Source organism: Passer domesticus, chromosome 2 (assembly GCF_036417665.1).
Source record: "Passer domesticus isolate bPasDom1 chromosome 2, bPasDom1.hap1, whole genome shotgun sequence".
NCBI classification, from domain to species: Eukaryota; Metazoa; Chordata; class Aves; order Passeriformes; family Passeridae; genus Passer; species Passer domesticus.
The window spans coordinates 104,970,501-104,987,547 of NC_087475.1; the positions used below are offsets into that span (position 1 = coordinate 104,970,501).

A 17,047-nucleotide genomic window follows, 5' to 3' on the forward strand; every position below is an offset into this window, starting at 1 on the left:
TCTTTTGCAGGTTTGTGTGCAGCTTGGTTTACTATGGTCTTACCCTTAATGTGGGTGACTTAGGCGGAAGTATTTATGCCAATTTAGCCCTGTCAGGCTTGATAGAAATCCCAGCGTACCCAATCTGTATTTACTTGATTAACCAAAAATGGTAAGCATGGAATTTATTGACCCATTCAGCATTTCCTAAACCCAACCTTTCTCAAAGATAGGTTTTCTGTGTATCACACCTCCTAGCTTGTATCCGTTGTGTGGGGCTTCCTGCTTCGATGTGAAAGTGTCATTGATTTATGTCTGTTTCAAGCAGCAGTTTAACTTGTTTTCAGTCGCTCACCTCACGGTGAGCCATCCCTGTGGCTTGGGTGGGGTTGATGTAGCTCGGAGGAACCTGCGCTGCCTGCCGGCTAACACTAGATAGCGTCCTTCCCACCGCTGCCCCGTGAGCCCATCCTCGCTGCTGGGACAGAGCTATCCCACCTCCACTCTGCTCGGGCTGTCCTGTGGTCTCGTGCAATAGCAGTACCTCTGTGAGCTACTGTGAGAGCAGAGCAGATATTCTGCCTTTTCCTGAACCACTCTGGACAACGTCTCTCAGTTTTTGTAGAATTTCCTCCCAGTCTCTGCTCTGTGTCTCCTGAGGAGGTTTACAAATGTCACATACAGCAGGAAGCAGCCCAAATCCTAGAAATTGTCAGTCGCAGTATAAAGTTGGCTCTCATTTTGTTAAGTGTGCAGCAGAAGCTTGTTTAAAAACGGTGTGAGAGGAAGTGTTGGTGAAAGATGGTAGTCAGAATTCCCAACTTCAAAGAAAGAGTCAGTGTGAATTCAGAGGATTCATTACTCTGCAACACACAAACCTAAGGCAGAATATAAACCTTTGTTATCTTTGTGTATCAGGTTTGGTCGGAAACGAACGTTGAGTGCATTTCTGTTCCTGGGAGGATTGGCTTGTCTTATTGTCATGTTTCTGCCTAAGAAGAGAGGTAAGTAGTTTTTGTTTCTGAGCTATGTGATATGAACTGGTAAAAGCAGCATCCCACATCACAACAATTTGATAGCTGCTGGAAGATTAGGCTCATACCACATGTGAGTCTCAGTTTTTGAAGCTGGAGAAGCCAATTCATTAGACAAAAGAATAAGTGTTAATCTTCCTAAGACCCTAGAAAAAACTTCTTAGTAAGGTTTAGATTTGAATTTTTGCCTTTGGATTCTGCCCTTTACCTCTGTTCACATCAGTTGCTCCTTTCCTGTGTTTTTGACATAATACCAATGAATGATATTTCTTGTGGTATCTCCAATAGCTAGATGATAGGTTAGTGTAAGTAGTACCCATGCAACTTGGATATATCTCTCCAAGTGGAAGATCAGTGTCAGAAGATCTGAAGAACTGAGTGATGGAGCAAGTTTCCATCTTTGCCACACTGCTCAGTAATATTCAAAAGTAGTGTACTTGTGGTAATAATAATGTGGCCACATAACTTACAGCTCAGGAGAGCATCCTGATAAGCTTCTGAATTGGGAAGTCTTTAAGAAATGTGAAATTAAACATCTTTTCTGTGAAGATGCACTAATGTTAATTTTGAGATTACATAGCAATTTTTCTTTTTAAAACCAGATAGGTAAATTCACCTTGCTCGTAAGATCTATGGATGTATATTTCCTTTCATAAAGCAACAGAATGTTTCAAACACTTGACGAGTGATTCAAGAAATCAAACCTCTATGACGAAGTACAGAATTTGCTCTAGATGCCAATGGGTCTAATAGGTAAAGCTTTTTTAAAGGGATGCAACTCAAGTTTTCAGAATTATTCCAGGTGATTGAGCATGGACACTTGGAAATATTCTGGTTTGACTGGTATCAGTAACCAAGTATTTTTTTCATGTCATTCCAAACACAAGATGTGAAAAGAGAGGACAGAACTGTGAGACCCCAGGAAATCAGCTGTGTACTGAACTGCCCAAGTCAGGCAAGGGTGACATGCCTTGGGAAGTGAAAGGGGCTCTCTGGCCAGAAGCAAGAACCTGTCTTCACTGAGCATAAGCTCTCATTTGCCTGTTATAAGCAAATAAGCACTGGCTGTTCTGACAGACTAAGATGGATGGGAAGTTTAGTGTGATTCTTCACAGGATCTTCCTTTTGAAGTAATATTGTTAGAAGAATATTATCATACTGTAGAAATGACAATGAATAGGACTCTTGTTAAAAAAAAAGTGCTCACTTTTGGAAAATGTATCTGTTACACTCTTCTTCAACTTTCTGATAGAACTAATTTGGCATTTAATTAGTGGTAGACCGAAAATACTGACTTGTAGCTTCAGCTTTTAGATTCTTCACTAGATTCCTTTTCACACCATACTGTTGTGTGATTGAAATTATTAGAGATGTGTTGGAGTGCTCAAAAGCCTTACATTTTCTCTCTCAGATACTGGAGTGTTTGCAGTGGTGAATAGTCGCTCTCTGTCTTTGCTGGGAAAACTGACAATCAGTGCTGCTTTTAATATTGTCTACATCTACACATCAGAACTTTATCCCACGGTCATAAGGTAACACAAGTTAATTTTAAGTCTTCATTTTTCTGGTTCTCTTACATGATCATCCTTTATTTCTCTTAATTTTTTTCTATTAAAATCAAATTAAAAATTGTATTTTCAGTTACATATAATGGTTAGATGTCGTTTTACATCTGAAATTTCTTCCCTTACCATCTTCTCACTCCCTCTTCCATCAGGTTTCCAGTGTTCTCTTCAAATTAACTGTATTTTTATGTAACAGTAAAATAGACCCTTAGCTGCTTGTCCTGCTTACAACTCCCCTTCTACTCATGAGGATAACTGTAGCACTGCAGATATTTCTTTTAATGAGTGCTTTGTAAAACCAGAGAACTCTATCATCATACATGCTTAACCAGGAACATTGAAGATGGCTGGTCAATAAACTTGGTAAAAGTAACATGTTGCTTCACAGGCAGTGTGTGAGCAACAGTAGGGGCAAAAGCACCCCCTGCTTGTGCTGGCAGAGAAGGCAGAAACTTGTGCTATAGGGGTGCATATGGTGTTCAGCCCCCAGTGAAACTATACTGTGGTGTTTTTCATGAGTGGGTAAATCTGCTGGTAAGTAGGATTTGAATAAATGAATTCAGCCAGAGTTTCAGATGGAGGCAAGATGCATTAACTGAAATCACACGTGTTTTGCATATTGTGTATGTAAAAATTCTGAATGTAAAGGGGATTTTTGCTTTGTTTTAATCGCAAAAAACATGTTTCATTCCTGTCTTGGGATGCTTTCAGTTACATTTGACTTTGCTTTGCCAGTTAATGTGCTCAGGGTCATGACTGATAAGTCTTTTTCCTTGCTCAATAACACTTTGCAAAAGATTAATTATTTTTGGTTTTTTTCATAGGAATGTTGGAATGGGTGCCTGCTCCATGTTTTCCCGTGTTGGTGGAATCATTGCGCCTTTTGTCCCTTCATTGGTTTGTCTGAACTTCTATTCCATATATTTTTGTTTTGTGGTTCTGGTGTATCAGAGGCTTACAGAGATGGGAATGTTTGGGATAAATTTCATTTATAAATTAAGATGCATAAATTGCCTATCTTAACAGTATCATGGTAGGCCAAAGGCATTGTAGTATCTTCTGTGTGATTAGACAAAACCTCAGCATTATTTAATTTAAAAGGTATTTTAGCTCTGTAGGGATTTTGGGGCCCATCTAGTGGACCTTAAATTATAATAATTTCAAATCACCAAGATGGTGATACCAAATTTTAAACCCTGCACAAGCAATAGCAAAAGACCCATGTGGCTAAAAACTACTGCATTAAAATCGAGCATATGAGCTCAATAACTCATATTTTTGAGAAAAAATTAATTTTACTGTCAGTGCACTTCATTAAATATCCGTGGGTTATAAATATCAGCAAAGCAGTTTGTCTTTTAATAAATGAAGGTGATGTGGAGATCTCATATACCCTCAAGGCAAAGAAAGATTCTAAAGAACAAAACATGGGGTTGATACCATTACTTTCCTGTGCTTAGTGTGTTATGTGTATGCAGGTAAAAAGTGTGCCAGTTTTTCCCAGCTGTTTGCTGAGGCCCAGTTACAATTCCTTTAATGTGACAGATTTCATCTCAGGTAATTTTCCTCTCTGCCATTTGCTATTTTACATGTGAGGCAGAAGGTTAGCAAAAGGGCAGGTGAGCACAGGGAGCCTTTTAATCTGTGGAACGAAGCACTGGGCAGGTGGGAGCGTGAGCACCTCTGGGGAGCAACAGGCAAAGCCAAGACTGCTGCCAGTCTGGCAGGTGGATTTAATAGGCAGCTTTTATGTAGCAGTTGGGGCATTCATTATAATGTGTCTGCCAGAGATTTGATACTGCATGAGACACAAATCTTGGATCATAATGTTTGAGGGGGTTCCATGAAAATGAAAGTATTTCTGGTTAAATAACAAATGAACCCTAATTTCAGAAAATAATCAATAATTTTTGTGGTTTTTAATTTATTCCAGTATTTTAAAGAATTTTCAATGTCTTTTGTTTGGAGATCTCATTATAGTAAAAATAGGATAAGTTAACTGCTGAGATAAGAGATGAAATGTTGGTCTTTTATTTGATCACAGCCTGTTATTTTCATCAATTTAGAATTGCTCTCTACAATGTGAGTTTTTGAAACAAACAGCTAAACTTTTTCTCTGTTTTAAAACAAGCCTTCTTTACTGTGAAAACAGAGACAGGCATCAGAAGAGGAGTAAACATTGCTTGGGCTGCCACAGGTGATGCCAGGAATGCCAAAGCCCAGTTGAAGCTAAAACTAGCAAGGGCCATAAATAGGGATTCTGTCAGCTAAAGGAAATACACTTGTTGATGAATGGGAGGGGCATCCTGTTGGTGGGTGACATGGAATAAGCTGAAATACTTGTGCTTCAGTCTTGAGAGACAAAGCTTCTCTCCAGTACTCTGCCTGTCAGCGCAGTTGAGGAAGCAGAAGGCCAGCAAACAGTAGGAGGAGCAATAGGTTCAAGAACACTTACAGCTGAAAGCTTTCCATTCCATGGGGTGAGATTTCATAAGAGTGATTGTGATAGATGGAGTGAGTGTTCATCGTCTGTGATAAACCACTACTGTGGTGAAGGATCACTGGTAGCTGGGAGGAAGAAGGCTCATCCTGTGTGTGTCTTCAATATCAGAAAGTGGAACCCAGGTATTACAGGCTGAGCACCTCAGACTCTGTGAGAGGATTGAGACATGACCTCTCGGAATCTGTTTATAAGCATGTCAAGGCAAGGAAGGTAATCTGGATCAGTGAACATGGATTTACTAAAGACAATTCCTTCTCAGCCAGCTTGATTTGATAGTCAGCCATTTTATCACAGAAGGCAATATGGATGAGGAAAGGGAGGAGAGCAGGGAAGGCTTTTGACACTACCCCACACTGTTAGCATGTTTATCACAAGTTTTGGCTTGGGGATTAGATAAGAAATTTGGAAAATAATGTTTTTGAGAGGCTTAATGCAGCGTGGAACAATCTTCTTGGAGAGGAAATCTCCATCCTTGGAGATTTTTCACTATTTGATAATGTGAAGCCGTGATTGAGCTTATCTAATTGACGCTATAATTGTGCTTAGAGTAGGTGGTTGGCCTAGATGACCTCAAGAGATCTCCAAGGAGCATGTCTTTGTTTCTGAGGTATCTATTCCCTTCTACAAATGGACATTGCATGTGTTAAAAAGTACATATGTTAGAGGCAAGAATTGAGTTCAAATTCAGCAGGTGTTTCTTTTAAAGTTCATGACCAAATCCGTCGGGTTCCAATAGTATTGACAAGATACAATTGACAATACTGGTAAAAAACCCAACCAAACAAACAAAAAAAACCACAGCAGAAGGACTGGTGACTTTTGTTCTAAATAGGGGCGCAAACACTGCTAAAGGGAATGGTTGTAAAGGCTAGGTCTTTTAATATGCAACGTGAACTGCAAGGAACCAATCTCAACCTAACTCTGTTATTTTTTCCAGAAATCTGTACAGTGGTCTCTGCCTTACATTGTGTTTGGAGCAACTGGTCTGTTGTCTGGGCTCTTAAGCTTGTTGTTGCCAGAGACCTTAAACAGCCCTTTGCTAGAAACTATTTCAGACCTGCAGGTGTGCTCCTACTGGAGGCTGGGTGATGAAGCCATGTCACTGCAGGCCCTAGATGGCTCACAGGTATACTAATTTTTCTTCCTAGTACTTTCCTGTTATGTTTATTTCAGCTGTCAGCTTGAATCCGCCACTCTAAATAGATTAGGGTAGTGATTCTTGGCTTGTGGAGGATAGACCCCAAGGAGAAGATAGTGTAGCAGCCCTACCATCATGTCTGAAATGTTTTCTGGAAATGCAGCCTGAAATATAGCTGGATTAATTCATCCCTTCAAGGCCACAAGTTTACAACATTTCCCTTTGGGATTGAAGTGATGTCTGTGCGTCTCTACAGTGTGCTTCAGCCAAAGCTGGACACTGAAGCTTGAGAAGCCTTAGATGTTAACAAGACCAGAAGCCTGTTTATGAAAGGTTGCTCTCAAAGGCAGCACACTACTTCTGACCTGCCCCAGCTGTTTTGCAGTGCTGTTTACCAGGTCTGTCCTAGACAGGCTCTGAATGGGTTAAAGCCAGACTAACCTCTGAGATCTCTCCCACTATTGACTCTGTGAAATGAGATTTATTGAAAACACTGGAACTACAAAACTCCCCGGTATAAGCATAAATAAATGTGGCAGCAGGATGTTTTTCAATGAGGTTTCCTTGGATTGTGATTTTCAGATCACTTTATTTTGTTAAACTTCTGGACACCTCTCTGGGTGTCTGTATCTTCCACTCACCTGGAGGTTTTTTGACATGGTTAATTCTCTGTGAATGAAGTGGGATTGGAAAGAAGTAGCTAGAGAGCTGGGAGTGGGTGTTTGAATCTGGGTAAAGTTTTAAAGCTCAAATCCTGGTCCCAAAACTTTAGGTATGGAGGGACTTTCAGAAATAGAATAAGTGATCAGAAGACTTGAATGGAAACTCGTAACAAACTGTTAGTTGCCCCATTAGGCTGAGATGAGACAGGATCCTTTTAACACCTTTACTTTCATTTGAATAGTTGTTGGTCAAGCACTCTGGCATTCACAGGTAGTCATACTTATTTTCAGAGAAATCACATACTTCTAGAGTTGGGACATTGGCTTCCTATCAGAAGCTTCAATACATTGCCTTGTTTACCAAGTTTAGCTGTAATAGTTCTTGATAGGACAGCACAGTCTATTCACAAAAGCACCCTTGAAGAAAGGCTGAAAAAGGCGGCCCTGTAATCATTAATTTTATACTTTAGCTACTTTACGTGCTTATTTTATAAATATTTTCAACCATACTGAATAATGTGTTATGGCACCACATTCTTGCTGACTACACAAATCCATCATATACATTTACATCAGCTGTTGTTTTGGTAATTACCTGCTTATTACGTCTTAATTGTGCAGATGGTTCACCAACGAAAGCAATTTTTGTAAGCAGTGCAGGTGTTCCAGCTTACAGGTGGAAAGTCACATTTTTCATTTCTTCTTTAACCAACTACAGTCAGTATTACCCTTTGAGGTGACAAATACTGTCTGATAGTATTCCAACAAATTGGTTAGCTTATGTCAGTCAGTCCTCTCAGGTTTAAATCTTCTTTGCTTGTCCTTCTGTAGGCTTAAAAATCCCAATCTGAACAACCCACAAAGGGGGTGTTGTTCTGAATGGTTTTCAGGAGCATTTTGCCCAGATGGATTAAAATTACTGAATCTGAATGAAAAAGTCATTGGTTCAGGCCTTTACTAATCCTGTAACTTCAGTGAAGTTATATCTGGAATGCATTAGGGATTTATTTTAAAGCTTACAAAGAAAGTGCTGATAAAATGGAAAGCTGTTAAAGATTAACCCTATTTGACAAGGCCATGAGAGGTCTTATGAAGCTGTTGTGAGAAAGATTTAGAATTTATGTGACATACCCTGAATTCCCCCTGTGGAATCCATTGTCCTTTTGTACCATTTTCAAGATAACATGTGTTCTGATTGCCCAGAATGGAGGTTTTGTTCCTGTTAACATACATGAATGTGATATTCAAGTTGGACAGCATCCAGTGATAACCTGACTTTCCTCAAATAGTTTTAGAAGTCTAGAAAAAAAAAAAAGCCTAACATGATTCCCTTTACATCTTCTGACAGGTCGTAGTGCTCAAACTGTTTGAAATTCCTTTGCAGTTAACGCACATTGCTGTAGCAAAGCTCCTCTGAAGAGAGATCTAAAGCTACAGATTTTGCTTGCATGGTACTGTCAGTCATAATTGCACTATTTCCATTTCTCCATTTTTCATACTCTCTCTCACCCTTCTTAGCATATGACTAAACAGGCAGAGGTCTTCGGATGGGTACAAGCATATTGGGGAAAAGAATCCTAAATAATCAAATTAGATGGAGTTTATACTGGCAGGAGAACCTTTTTAACTGGGATCGTTTGTGTCAGTTCATGGAAAAATGCTTCACTGGCCAAATAAAAATCAATTAGCTGTAATAGCTGACTTTATTTTGGGTATGTGGTGTAAATTATATTGTGAAAAGGACTCTGACTGGAGTATGTATGCCTATAATAGGGATTTTACTTTTTGAACATACAGCATGGTAATGATTTTCCCTTTTCCATAACACTTTCATTTAGTATTGCAGGGGGATCTTTTTAATTCAGCTTGCCCAGTGCTATCCAAGGAAATGTATGAATTGTGGATGGAGAAGCTTTACCTAAAGCAGTAATATATGTGTTCTGATCTGTGGTAAGCTACTATATTTCCAGTAGCTCTCCACAGAGCAGGCACCTTAGACTAAATTTAAGAAAGCTTAGCAGATTTCCCTCTAGCCAGTCTCTCCTGCATATATTCTCTAGCGTACTGGTGGAGCAGAGAAAGTCCATCCACTACAACCCCATGTCTTTTAAAGATACTTTGAAGAACCAAGGATTTGAATCTGAATTCACATAATGTCTTTTATAAAGTTTTAATACAGTGGTTTGACCTATGTTTTTTTACTTTTTCTGTACCAGCATTCCACAGAAGTGTAATGGTTCATGCTCTTTATATTGAGACTGATCTAGTGGCTTCAGTCTAACTGACGACTTCATTTTTCCTTCTAGTCTGGAGACAAAGACAGCTCTGCAGGGAGTGGAAGTGAAGATGAGGAGTTCTATGATGCTGATGAAGAGACTCACATGATCAAGTAATGAAAAGAAGAAACACTGGCCTATTTTATGCCTTTTCTTGCCCAGTCAGTCCAGCTGTATGAGAAGCACTGGGGACCTTGCTTGCCAGGCAATGCAGTTGGGCAAGCGCCTGTGTTTTTCCTTACTTGGAGAGGGATTTGAGTGCTGTTCAGACTGATGACATCACTGATGCTCTCCATATGAGGCAGCCATTCCAATTCTTGTGATTCAGAGTACAGTGCATGGACTGCATTTGAAGCCAGGTGAGACAGCAGGAGTGAGATGATGTATGTCAGAAGCCCAGGGAATAACCTAGGCTTAGAGAGATTTGGACAGATTGTCAGTGCATGTGTTAGTATTTTATTTTCAAGGTGGTGGATTTTATTTTAATACAAATTGGTAAACTTGGAAACAACCACTGTATTTTCCGTAAGGGTGAAAGTGGTCAGTGAATGTGCTGTGTGCTACTCCAATGGGAAAAATTGCTGAAATTGTATGTTAAAATGGCTTTTGCATATTCAGTAGAGGAGAGGCAGCTGCAAACAAAAGGTTTCTCTGTGTGCACACTGGTGCAGAGTTACAGGTGCAGGTGGTTAGTCATGAGCTGGGCTTTCACTTAGTGATAATGGAAGGCTGGGAGGAAGGACTACACAAAAGAGCAGCAACAAAGCCTGTGAACATAAGGAACGTTACTGACTTTTTTTCTTCTTTTCATACACAAAGCTTTTTCTTGGTCTTCTGCATATGTTTGCCACATGTTCTCCACATCTCAGCATGGCTGTTTATAGCTTTGCCAATTTTTACCTTGTCCTCACTTTGCCATAACTGTTGAACTTCTCTGTGGAGTGAAATCTTGCTGTGATTGATATAGTTTCCTGGGTGTGACAGAGGTGAGGTATTTATCACATACCGTGTGTGTGGTGTGATAGACTATATAGCTCACTTTTGTGGGCCTATCTGGGTCTTTATTTCTGGAAAAGGCTTGACTCTGAAGTGGTAAGAGGAACTGTGGGGTGCTGTTGTATTTTGGGTGCTATTATCAGGAAGCTGCTAGTGTTTATTTTAAAATCTTGTGTGTAGCTAAGGTTTTCATTTAAAAAGACGGCAAATCTCTTTGGAACTATTTGGTTACTTGATGTTTTTTAACCAGTGCTCACTCAAGCTCTTGGTTACTTGACCTTGTTAGGGAAAACAACTTCAGTTTCCAGTTTCACTGAACTTTCTGTAAGTGCTTCAATAGAGGGATATGGAATCCTGAAATGCGAAACACGAACATGTGGAATGTTCCAGTTACAAAAATGAGGCCTTACAAAGATTCAGTTTTCTTGATGACAATGTCATCTTCATCCTCTAACCTGTGGCTTTCTCTTTGTTAAGATTGGTTTCCATAAAATGTTGATCTTCCTACTTTGAGTTCCTAGCAAAGTGGCACACAATGACAGCAAGTACATTTTCAGGCTCATGAGTCATTTTTGCAGATCTTAAAATTAAAAAAGGTGGGTCTAAAAATATTAAAAAGTTGTCTGCTGAATATTTCCTGGTTACAGTGGGAAGTTCCTTTACTCTGCAAGGAAGTGAAAGTAACCAGCATGTAAAGTTTGCAGCTGGCTGCTTGAACTTTGTTCGCTGGCAACTGTGATGCGGAGCAAAGTGCAACTGCCCTGGTTGGTGCAGAGAGCAGCCCAGAATCTGCAGTTTGACATAGGAAGCATTCCAGTTGGCTCTGAACTTGATCCAGGCGTTGACTGTGAGCAAAGTTGGGAACTTCAGTCCTTATGAACAGTCTATCAGTATTGGTGTGATTTTTGCCTGTATTATTCTTCACTGGAAGAATTCTCACTCGTGGTCTTGACTTTTTTTTTCTCCCCAGACTGTTGAGTAGCTGTTGTAGATGTGGCACTTTTTAACCCACATGGGTAGTCTTTCTGCCTTATTTGGTTCTTCTGTGTATAAGAAAATTTCACCAAATAGGGTACTTGGAAATAAGTGGAAAAGTTGGAGCTATTAAAATAGTTTTAAATTTTTTTACTCACACTTTAATTTATGGACAGCTGGGAAAAATGACTTTTTATTGCTGATGGCAAGCAGCAGTAAGCCTGGCAGTAATAACATGTTGCCAAGAACTAACAGTTGTTTTTAGGTGTCTGTTGCCTCTGTCCCTCTTTGGGTGTTGGGTGGAATAAGTCAGGAACTGTCATTATCTGCTCCTGGCAACCCTGTGTAATGCCACAAGACCATCAATAGAATTTTCATTAGCAATAGGATGGTGTAATGGTTCAGATGGAGAAGATTACTTTTGCAGGACCTGAGCTAGATTTTGTGAGTCTTCAAATAAAAATGAAATTTACTTCTCCACTCATGCACTTTTATATCACTGGTATACATATGTAAAATTGCCAAAACAAGAGTGAAGACAAAATTAGCAATTTTTTTGCACAGGAATTGCTGCTCTTTTTTAACCTTAAATCTGTCCCATGATTTAAAGGGAATTTTAAAGGGAATATTTAAAAAGGAATTCTGAATCTTCTATTGTTACTTTCCCATATCAGTTAATTCAGAAGGTTTAGAGGAGAGAATTCCTGCAGGAGGAGCTCAGCAATGTAGCATCAGACTTTGCTGTCCAGCTTTGTGTTCTGAAGTTCAAATCCATTAGGTGCATTAAGTTTCTTTTCTGAGGCTGTTAATTTTTAGTATGAGCTGGCCTTCTGGTACAGAAACCTGTAGGATCACTTTTCTTCTTATCCATGATGTGTAATGCTTTACAGTATTGAGATAGTTGTATCTCAGTGTCTGGGTAGTAAGTTTGCCATGAGGAGCTACTGGAAAGTAGAACACTGGGTACATCAGTTGTAGTGCTAGGAGTCTGAGACCAAGGTTCTGTAGTTTACTGCAGTATGATAATCTTCTGCCGTATTTCTTGCTAGAGTAGCCAGCACTGTTAGCTGTTTTCATGTTGTGCAGGCACTAAGATACCACTTTTCCCAAGGTGGAATTTCTTCTCTGGATTCCTTTGGCTGTGATTTTTTTTTCTTTCTTTCCTTTTTGTTTTTTTTTCCAGGTAGCTCACTTAGTGGGATTATGCTAGAGAGAAGAGGGCTTTTCCCATGGTGCTGATTAGTCAGGTCTCAGCAGAATCCCAAATGTACCTCACCTACCTGGGGAGCTCACAAGTGATAAGTGAATACACCTAAGAGTGAAGGAGAGTGACAGGTCATGTGAGGCAGCATGGAGGAGAATGAGCTAGAAGTGGGAAAAAAATTGAGGATTCCACTGAACAATTGAGGATTCCACACTTTAGAGCAAGGGTAAGTGAAAACACAAAATAGCAGCTGTTGGGTGGAAATAGCCTTTAACACAATACAATTTTAAATTTCTCCTGAAAACAAAGCTAGTGCTCTCTATTTAGCAATTGGAAAAGTGCTGTTCAGAGGCCCCTGACATACCAGACACTTAGCTCTGGGTTAAAGGAGAGCCAGAGATGACTCCGTTCAGGTCAGGATGCTGAGTGAAGAACCTTTCCAGAGACACCTAACTGAGCAGGTTACAGCTTGTTTGTCCATGCTTTAAGGATGTGAGCCACATGCTCATCAGCTCAAAGTGTGCATCTATGCCAGCTTTTCCAAACTGTGTGGATGCTATGAGGTTAGTAGGATATCATTTACAGAATCATGGGGAATGGAGTTGATTCATACATTTTACCGTGTATTTCACCTAAGCATATAAAAGCAGTTTGCAAGAGAATGTTTTTCTTGTACTCAGGAAAAGGGGAAAGTGAGGAAGTTTTTTTTCTGGAGTGTGTTAAAGGGAACATTGGAGCTAAAGCTCTTGTTCTTGAATCTTCTGAATGCAGATTAGGTGAGCAGTATTTTGTTTTAGCTGAAGGTTGTGTGCTATTTATCCCTTTTCCCACCCTGAGCGCTTCTCTGGTCATGCTCTTTGGCACAGCTGAATTTGTGACTGCAAACTGTGAGCCTTACAGTAAAGATGTCAGAAAAGCCCAAGAGCAGTGCTGTCATTTGATGGTGGAAGTTAGTCTGGCCTGACGCAATGCTTGTATCAGAAATGTTTATATTCAGCTGTTTACCAAACAGGAGACTTAGGGTATAGCTGTACCTTGAGTCTCATTTGTTGTATCTTACTGTAAGATATGTGGTAGAAGGCACCTGTGTAAGAAAACCTCTGTGGCAGATCTAAATGTGGAATTGGAGGAGAAAAAATTTATACATAATTTTTCCATGCTGTGTATTTTAATGTATTTTAATTTTGTCTAGTCTGTTGTAGCCTTCAAATTTTCCACGTGCTACAGTTATTTAAGGCTACTAGAGCTGGGTAAAGCTTTTACCCAGGTAATCTGAATTTACTGAATTTTCTCATCCTAATTTTGGTACTGTTCTCTGTTTCTGTCATTCTGAAAAATGCTTCTGTATTGCCTAATAGGGAACAGATTTTTTGTTCTAATTTGAAGTGCCTGTTTTGTGAAAGTAGTTGTTAATTTCCTCCGTCAATTTTATATGGGACTGTGTGTAAAGTAGCATCATAGAATTGGATTATATGAGTGCCAAAGACAGTTTTTGCTGGAAAGCAATAGTCCAAAACTAGTTCTAGCTGCCTTTATTTAGACTTTATCCATGCAGAACTGGTCCGCAGAACTGGTATTTACAAGCATCCCTGCAACTATAGGGAAAGAGAGTTACCTTTGTTTGCTTGTCTTTCATTGTTTAGTACACTTAAGTAGCTTTTGTTTCTGAGAAACCAAAGAAATTAAATGAAGGATTGAAGTGTTTTTTGTAGAACATTCAGAGTTTATACCATGTAGCCATTACAGAGAAATCTGCAGAACCTGTTTTGATTCTGAGTTGCAAGTGTCAAAGTTTACTCTCTAAGACTGATAAAACCTGGTTAAAAACTGCACACTGGAGTTTGTTTGTGCATTCAACAATATTACAAATTAGCATTGCTAGTATACAGTTTGCCTGGAGCTTCATGGGATCTAGCAGGCTTTTATAAAATGCACACTCTGTTTGAGGCATTGCTAAATAATAATGTATGTATTTTAAATCCCTACTACAACTAATATTCACTGCAAGTCAGCCTTGTCATAGCTGCATGTTTGTCAGCAAAAAAGCAGGTGGATAAAACTTTCTGCAGCAAGGGCTGATTAGGCCCAGAAGAAGATTATCTCTTTCAAGCCATTCCCTGCTATGTGTACAGAATAAAGGGGGACCATGGGGTATATACAGTAAGATTGTAGGATGGAGTGTGTTTAAATACTTACCTGCCCTTATTCACTAAAGATTTCTAGAGGAAATCTGTCTTTATCAAGCATGTTTCTGCTTCCCACCAACATGAGGTGCTCATTTTATACCTACTTTGTCAGGAGCCAGGCAAAAAGTAGGATGGTAAGAAAACCTTTGCCAGTATTGGAAGTTATATTTACTTTAAAATATCCTGGGAGAGGTATCTGGTACATCTGTTTTCAAACCAAATGTTTTTAAATTATGGAAGCCTGATTGGGAGACAGGCATTTCTGATGTTAGTCTGTAGGAAAAATCAGTTTTGCAGATACTGATGAAAACTGTTACAGGGCAAACAACTGCTAGGTGATTTATGGTGAGAGTTGTGTATGCTTGGATTTTAAGTGTGCCTCTAAAATACTGGTTTCTAGTATTTGATCCCTTTCATTCCTCAAAATCCAACCCAGATTTTATTTTGTTCTTTTTAAAATTTGAGTAATGTGGAAATGGGAAGTATATTTTTCATATGGATACTTTTAATGCACTACCTTTGCTTCCTGAATTTAGTATTTTGATTTTTTTAAGCTATGTCTTTTATGTTGAGCTTTTTGTATTTCATTGATTTGGGAAACTACAAAATATTTCCTTTTTTTATTTGTGTGGGAATCCATGATTTAGTCCTCAAGTCATCCTTCCCTTTTAAAGGTTTTGTCAAAGGCCTTTTAAATTTAGTTAAAAGACTTAAAATTTCCAAGGAGCATCATAATTACACAGTTAGAACATGGCTTTTCTGTATATATTATTTGCCTTTAAAAGGGACAGAAAGCCCTTAAATTTATACTAGTGTCAGCTGAAGGCATGACTTTCCAGGGGCAGTAAGTTTTGAGTCTGAGGCCTTTAATCAATTTAACTTATTGCCAATTAGAGGGTTTTGTTACTGCTTTGGTATTGGAATTAAAAATAATGAAAACACTTAAGGAAAATACTGCTGCTTTTCTCCAGACACTGGTCTTTCTTCTCTCTACCTATGCCATCCACCAATTCCTTGGCTGCTTGTCATGCTCAGTCCCTTCAGCAAGGCAACAGGCAGCGCAGGAGACTGGGATCAGTCTGTTGTGCTTCTGTTTATTCACTGCTCTTTGTTTCTTGTTGGCTGCTCTCTTGTGGGTTCCATCACCAGCCACAAGCCTTTTAGAGTTGCAGCTCCTTTTCAGTTTACTCTAAGCCTCTGCTCAGGCTGATTTTCCTTTGGTGTTTCTGCTCAGCTGGTTTTGAGTTTCTCTTGTGCTGGTGTGGGCTTATTCTTTTTCCTTGTCCAGTTGTAGCACTGTAATCTCTTTTTCTTGGCGTTTACAGCCCTGTCTTAAACAAGCTTTTGTCCAAGTGCCATCAGCTCCTCTGGCAGTGTTGGAGTGCAGTGGGTCAGTGCTCACTGGGCCTGAGAGGCAGTGGCCACTACCTGAAACACAGGAGGATCCATCTGAACATAGGGAAACACCTTTTTAATGTCAGGGAGATGGAGCACTGGCACAGGTTGCCTGGAGAGGTTGTGGAGTCTCCCTGTGTGCAGCCACTCAGGAGTCATGGGGACATGGTCCTAGGCACTCTGCTTTAGTATTTGGCTCTGCTTGAGCAGGGAGGTTGGGCCAGGTGACCTCCAGAGGAGGTGCCTTCCATCCTCAGCCATTCTGTGATTCCTGTGCTGGCTGTTGCTGAGCTGTCTGGGACCAGCACAGGCATCTTCCCTCACAGGACACCCTGCATCCTCTCGCTGCCAAGCCCTGACAGCCATGCTCATGCACCACTCCACAGGGTTTTCTTGCACATCAAATCCTTGGCCTGGGCTGACAGGTGGCTGGTACTCTGTTGCCTTTCTGTGTTGCTGTTGTCTTAGGTCAAGTAACTGAAACTCCTAAGGACATAAACAGACATTTATAGCCAAGCTCTGTCTGTGTGCATTTACATCTTTGCTGATTTCTGAAAACAGAAGTTAGACCTCCTCTTGACCAGAGGGGTAAACTACTTTTTTTCTGCTCCACCTTTCATCATCATGAAAACAAATCTTTGTGTATTCTCTATATGCTGTAGACTTCTGCATTGTTTTCTCATTCCTGTTTAATTTGAACTAACAATCAGAAGTCTTTGCCAGTTGAGAGCTGAGTAATGGGAAATTGGTAACGGGCCGGGGGAGCAGATCCAGTTCAAAAATGAAGTTGTATATAGTTGATGTGTGTACTGTTAAATATTTAATTTGAATTAATGGAATACTGAGTGTTCCAAGCCATCCCATATTAAAATGAGGACTGATATATTTCAGAAGTACTTTCTCTTCTTTAACTGTATTAGTGTGCTGTTGTTAACTTAGAGCTGTACTGCTGGAAAGTCTGTTTGTAGAATACTTCATCTGAGAAGTCACAACTGAAGACAGCATAAGCTTTGCCACAGTAGACCTTTTATGGTGATATATTCATATGTTCTGTGAACAGCTGTTGGATCCATCTTTTTAAGATGTTTTTTGCCATAGGTGAGGGGCCATAACAAATGTTGAAATATTCAGAAT

General features: G+C 39.7%; 3 protein-coding genes across 4 annotated transcripts in view; all 3 read left to right on the forward strand.

The window, feature by feature from the left end:
* Positions 1-9,280, forward strand: part of SLC22A15 (solute carrier family 22 member 15) — a 31,497-nt gene extending 22,217 nt beyond the window's left edge. For both annotated transcript variants that reach the window (XM_064410254.1, XM_064410252.1), the window contains 6 exons: positions 11-151; positions 898-983; positions 2,425-2,545; positions 3,403-3,475; positions 6,019-6,207; positions 9,188-9,280. In XM_064410254.1, the coding sequence (XP_064266324.1) occupies positions 11-151; positions 898-983; positions 2,425-2,545; positions 3,403-3,475; positions 6,019-6,207; positions 9,188-9,274 (697 nt within the window). In that variant the 3' untranslated portion in view covers positions 9,275-9,280. The remainder of the gene's footprint in view (positions 1-10; positions 152-897; positions 984-2,424; positions 2,546-3,402; positions 3,476-6,018; positions 6,208-9,187) is intronic.
* Positions 1-17,047, forward strand: part of ATP1A1 (ATPase Na+/K+ transporting subunit alpha 1) — a 179,241-nt gene that overhangs the window by 55,286 nt on the left and 106,908 nt on the right. The gene's annotated exons all lie outside the window — the stretch shown is intronic.
* MAB21L3 (mab-21 like 3) overlaps positions 12,425-17,047 on the forward strand; it is a 37,431-nt gene continuing 32,808 nt past the window's right edge. The window contains exon 1 of the mRNA XM_064410257.1: positions 12,425-12,558. The gene's annotated coding sequence lies outside the window, so the exon portion shown is untranslated. The remainder of the gene's footprint in view (positions 12,559-17,047) is intronic.